General features: G+C 45.0%; 1 protein-coding gene across 1 annotated transcript in view; it reads left to right on the top strand.

Moving 5' to 3' along the window:
• The window catches only part of LOC130128441 (protein MTSS 1-like), a 90,190-nt gene extending 85,614 nt beyond the window's left edge, over nucleotides 1-4,576 (top strand). Inside the window, exons 15-17 of the mRNA XM_056298050.1 lie at nucleotides 2,210-2,377; nucleotides 2,485-2,638; nucleotides 3,978-4,576. Of these exons, the coding sequence (XP_056154025.1) occupies nucleotides 2,210-2,377; nucleotides 2,485-2,638; nucleotides 3,978-4,576 (921 nt within the window). The remainder of the gene's footprint in view (nucleotides 1-2,209; nucleotides 2,378-2,484; nucleotides 2,639-3,977) is intronic.
• The last annotated feature ends 1,637 nt before the right edge of the window (nucleotides 4,577-6,213 follow it).

The following is a 6,213-nucleotide window of genomic DNA, read 5'->3' as shown; positions in this document are numbered from 1 at the left end:
CTCACCTGACCGCAGGTGTCCCACACTTATGAACAATACAGTGACCACAGCTGTCCCACCCTTATGAACAATACAGTGACTGAAGGTGTCCCACACTTATGAACAATACAGTGACCACAGGTGTCCCACCCTTATGAACAATACAGTGACTGCAGGTGTCCCACACTTATAAACAATACAGTGACCGCAGGTGTCCCACACTTATGAACAATATAGTGACTGCAGGTGTCCCACCCTCATAAACAATACAGTGACCGCAGGTGTCCCACACTTATAAACAATACAGTGACCGCAGGTGTCCCACACTTATAAACAATACAGTGACTGCAGGTGTCCCACACTTATGAACAATACAGTGACCACAGGTGTCCCACCCTTATAGTGACCGCAGGTGTCCCACACTTATAAACAATACAGTGACTGCAGGTGTCCCACACTTATGAACAATACAGTGACTGAAGGTGTCCCACACTTATGAACAATACAGTGACCACAGGTGTCCCACCCTTATAGTGAACGCAGGTGTCCCACACTTATGAACAATACAGTGACCACAGGTGTCCCACCCTTATAGTGACCGCAGGTGTCCCACACTTATGAACAATACAGTGACTGCAGGTGTCCCACACTTATACACGTTTCATCAGCATCTAAGTGTCCTCTTCAGTCTCACCTGACCGCAGGTGTCCCACCCTTATAAAGAATACAGTGACCGCAGGTGTCCCACACTTACACACGTTTCATCAGCATCTAAGTGTCCTCAATAATACAGTGACTGCAGGTGTCCCCACCCTTATAAACAATACAGTGACTGCAGGTGTCCCCACCCTTATAAACAATACAGTGACCGCAGGTGTCCCCACCCTTATAAACAATACAGTGACTGCAGGTGTCCCCACCCTTATAAACAATATAGTGACCGCAGGTGTCCCACCCTTATAAACAATACAGTGACTGCAGGTGTCCCCACCCTTATGAACAATACAGTGACTGAAGGTGTCCCACACTTATGAACAATACAGTGACTGCAGGTGCCCCACCCTTATAAACAATACAGTGACAGCAGGTGTCCCACCCTTATGAACAATACAGTGGCTGCAGGTGTCCCACCCTTATGAACAATACAGTGACTGCAGGTGTCCCACCCTTATGAACAATACAGTGACTGCAGGTGCCCCACCCTTATAAACAATACAGTGACCGCAGGTGTCCCCACCCTTATGAACAATACAGTGACTGCAGGTGTCCCCACCCTTATAAACAATACAGTGACTGCAGGTGTCCCCACCCTTATAAACAATACAGTGACTGCAGGTGTCCCCACCCTTATAAACAATACAGTGACTGCAGGTGTCCCCACCCTTATAAACAATACAGTGACTGCAGGTGTCCCCACCCTTATGAACAATACAGTGACTGCAGGTGTCCCCACCCTTATAAACAATACAGTGACTGCAGGTGTCCCCACCCTTATGAACAATACAGTGACTGCAGGTGTCCCCACCCTTATAAACAATACAGTGACTGCAGGTGTCCCCACCCTTATAAACTATACAGTGACTGCAGGTGTCCCACCCTTATGAACAATACAGTGACTGCAGGTGTCCCACCCTTATAAACAATACAGTGACTGCAGGTGTCCCCACCCTTATGAACAATACAGTGACTGCAGGTGTCCCCACCCTTATAAACAATACAGTGACTGCAGGTGTCCCCACCCTTATAAACTATACAGTGACTGCAGGTGTCCCACCCTTATGAACAATACAGTGACTGCAGGTGTCCCACCCTTATGAACGATACAGTGACTGCGGGTGTCCCTGTTTAGTCCAAAAGCAGGAAGCATCTTGACCGGTTTTTTGGAAGTCAGAGGGAGAAAAGTCCTCGCCGGCTTGTAGACACTGGCTTTGTTCTGATGGACACAAAACGTCGTCAGGACAAACATCTCTACACACATATGTACAGAAAGGAAAATGACAAGAAACTATGCGATTGCACTTTTCACACAGGAAGTTATAAAGCCCTTAAAACAGAAGATGGGGAAGAGAGAATACGGTGACTAGAAATCTAGCGATCACAGTAGGATAATCTGGAGAGAAGTGGTCTGAGTTAAAGACCGCTGCATATCGAGTCACGTTACGGCGGCTCAGGACCGGCTCGGCGTAAACTGAGCATCACCGGTCCGTTCTGTCCATGCTCGTCTTTGCAGGACTGGGCCAAACCCGGCCCGTATGACCAGTCCTCCATCAACACGTTGAGAAGGACCAAGGACAGGAAGGAGACTACAGATCCCAGCAGCCCCATGGGGAGTGATGTCAGCACCCCGGGGGAGGAGCCACAAAAAGCAAAAGGAAGTAACACTGCATCAATGCCTAAGGTGAGACAACGCCCCTAAAAAGGATCCAGGATCAGATGTCGAGACAGTTTGGTTCGGTCCAAACCGAGGTGTGTGTGTGTGTGTGTGTGTGTGTGTGTGTGTAGGAGGAAAGGGAGGTCCACGAGGAACTGGCCCGGGTTTTGTCCAGAGGCCTGCAGCTGGACGTCCACACCTACAGCAGAGACTCTCTGCCAGGATCCAGTGGCTACAACACACAGAACAGCACCCCCTGCTGGTCAGAGGACACAATACCTTCGCAAGGTACAACACACATACACACGCATATAGATACACACACACCATCACGTCTACACTACCGTTCAAAAGTTTGGGTTCACCCAAACAATTTCGTGTTTTCCATGAAAAGTCACACTTATTCACCACCATATGTTGTGAAATGAATAGAAAATAGTGTCAAGACATTGACAAGGTTAGAAATAATGATTTGTATTTGAAATAAGATTTTTTTTACATCAAACTTTGCTTTCGTCAAAGAATCCTCCATTTGCAGCAATTACAGCATTGCAGACCTTTGGCATTCTAGCTGTTAATTTGTTGAGGTAATCTGGAGAAATTGCACCCCACGCTTCCAGAAGCAGCTCCCACAAGTTGGATTGGTTGGATGGGCACTTCTTTGAGCAGATTGAGTTTCTGGAGCATCACATTTGTGGGGTCAATTAAACACTCAAAATGGCCAGAAAAAGAGAACTTTCATCTGAAACTCGACAGTCTATTCTTGTTCTTAGAAATGAAGGCTATTCCATGCGAGAAATTGCTAAGAAATTGAAGATTTCCTACACCGGTGTGTACTACTCCCTTCAGAGGACAGCACAAACAGGCTCTAACAGGTACTATTTAATGAAGATGCCAGTTGGGGACCTGTGAGGCGTCTGTTTCTCAAACTAGAGACTCTAATGTACTTATCTTCTTGCTCAGTTGTGCAACGCGGCCTCCCACTTCTTTTTCTACTCTGGTTAGAGCCTGTTTGTGCTGTCCTCTGAAGGGAGTAGTACACACCGGTGTAGGAAATCTTCAATTTCTTAGCAATTTCTCGCATGGAATAGCCTTCATTTCTAAGAACAAGAATAGACTGTTGAGTTTCAGATGAAAGTTCTCTTTTTCTGGCCATTTTGAGCGTTTAATTGACCCCACAAATGTGATGCTCCAGAAACTCAATCTGCTCAAAGAAGTGCCCATCCAACCAATCCAACTTGTGGGAGCTGCTTCTGGAAGCGTGGGGTGCAATTTCTCCAGATTACCTGAACAAATTAACAGCTAGAATGCCAAAGGTCTGCAATGCTGTAATTGCTGCAAATGGAGGATTCTTTGACGAAAGCAAAGTTTGATGTAAAAAAAATCTTATTTCAAATACAAATCATTATTTCTAACCTTGTCAATGTCTTGACTCTATTTTCTATTCATTTCACAACATATGGTGGTGAATAAGTGTGACTTTTCATGGAAAACACAAAATAGTTTGGGTGATCCCAAACTTTTGAACGGTAGTGTATATTCCTCTCTCTGTCCTAACATCGGTCTCATATCAGAGTCCAGTCCAAGCGATGTCTTCATAGAGAATGTGTGTGTTTGAATCCCTCAGTGTCCGACTGTGACTATTTCTCCTCGGGAGCAGAACAGGAAGGAGAGCAGCACAAGTTCTCCACAATTCCCCGACACAGCGACGTCGGCCAGTCCTACCGCCATATGTTCCAGTCCAAACGCCCGGCCTCCACCGCCGGCCTCCCCTCCAACCCCTCCACCATCATCACCCCAGGTGTAGCGACCATTCGTCGCACACCCTCCTCCAAACCCAACCTGCGCAGGCCATCAGGCAACCTGGCCCTGGGTCCCATCCCCATTAAACCACCCATGATCCCGGTGAAGACCCCCACCGTGCCCGAACATCCCGGGGGGAGCTTCCCCTGTGACCTGCCACCTCAGAGCCCACTCACCCCTCACTCACCCCCCACCCCCCAACTCTTCCCTGGCCCCTCCACCCTCCAGGTGGAGGGCTCCAATCCTCCCATTCCGCCACCACAGCCTGGCAGTCGGGTAGTGGAGCTGGAGCGCCGGCCTCTCCCAGAGGTGCTGGAGGAAACTGAGTTCAGCGAGGTGGAGGACATTTTGGTGGCGATCCGTCGAGGCGTCAAGCTTAAGAAGACAATGACCAATGACCGGTCAGCACCTAGGATCTACTGAGTGGGCCGGTTCAACTACTGCCATTTTGCATCCCTAGTCAAACTGAATAGAATGCTCTCTGAGGAGAATACAAAATGGCCGCCACTAAGTAGCTATGGCTGGAAGTTGTAAAATCAAATGAACACGAAGTTTCCCCAAGGCTGATCACAGATCAGTTTCCTGTCTACTTATTGATCCTGTCTGTGATATTTCCTCTGAGTATCTGAAGAATTCAAATACTGTGTACCAATTTAGTAAAGAACAAATATCACCTGCAGTTCAACATTCAAATTTCCAAGATGCAGAGGCACCAGTGACTAAAAAAGCTTTTTTTGTTTACCAAAAACTGATCTTCTATCATACAAGAGTACTGTCTTCTTTTTTTATATAAGTTGAAAGAGCGGTTCTCTGTTTTCTTAAATAGTTGATATCTAAATTTGGAAACAAACTTCTTTTTTAGATTTTGTAATTTGAGTTTATGAGCAGTCACCAACATTTTTGGCTGACTTGGCCACCAGATATGTTTTATCTTCTTCCGCTGGTAGGTTTCATAAATAGTTATGAAATCAACGGACCAAGACATTGATATACAATTAAAATGTTATTCTCACAAGAAGTTAGTTAGTTTTCTTGATGGCAACCGCCACTGAGTGTTCATGCTGGAAAATGAAAACTGCACAAAGTGAAATATTTGTCTAATTACTTCCTTTTTTTTTTCAGCCAGCAAAATATTTTTACTAAAATGTTTGAGTTGAAAGTCAGTTGGTGCAGGTCTGGAAATTTAAAGGGCAGGACACCGAGTCAGGCAAATCGTATGAAAGACGAAGTTCTGTAGTTTTCGTTTAAATAGACAAATATCGGTGAAATTCTCATTAAAGTTTGTATTGCGAACAGGGATGCTGGTCTCTGGTTTGGTCTTCAGGGAAACTTCTGTAAAATGTGTTAAAAGGAAAGGCATTAGAGGACTGCCCTGCCGGACACCAGATTTACAGCTATGATGTATGGGCAGAAATAGATAGCTGAATTAAGTGTTTATAGGGAAGTGGAGTGGTGGAGAATAAAGGATGATGTAGGATCAATATGCTGGAAAGAAGGAGAGGGAGAGAAGGATGGAGCAACAAAGTATTTTCAAAAGATCAAATCTTTATTTGTATGTTCATATTTAGGTTTTTTTTTTTTTTTTGCTCCTCTGACATCCTCTTACTCTCTGGTTATCACAAAAGGTGCCAAAAGCCTTAGCGTTTAATTTAATTCAAATACCCTTTATTTTATTGAAATAATGCTTAATGCTGTTTATTTATGTGAAAACAATAATATTGTGCTTAATAAAAGGAAGGAAAAAAAACAATTTCAAGGAGAATGACAGAGGGGAAATGGAGAAAACTGTTGGGGAGAAGATATACCATAGGAAGTTCTTGTACTTGTTCTTGTAGGTTAGCATCTTGCAGCTCTTTATAAACCATGTTTAAACCCACACAGATGACCATGCATGCTCTGAGAGGGTTTACTGAGGACAGGTAATAATCCATGAGTCCAATAGAAACGAATACAGTAATGGAGGAACAGGATCTCTGGAGGTCTACAGCCTGACAGAAGCTTGATATGACTATAGAGAAGAAGATCACAGCTTCAGCTTCAGGAAACTTACTGCCTCCAAT

Source organism: Lampris incognitus, chromosome 18 (assembly GCF_029633865.1).
Source record: "Lampris incognitus isolate fLamInc1 chromosome 18, fLamInc1.hap2, whole genome shotgun sequence".
Classification (NCBI taxonomy): Eukaryota; Metazoa; Chordata; class Actinopteri; order Lampriformes; family Lampridae; genus Lampris; species Lampris incognitus.
The sequence above is the reverse complement of the archived record's forward strand: the minus strand, read 5'-3'. Positions and strand labels throughout refer to the sequence as shown.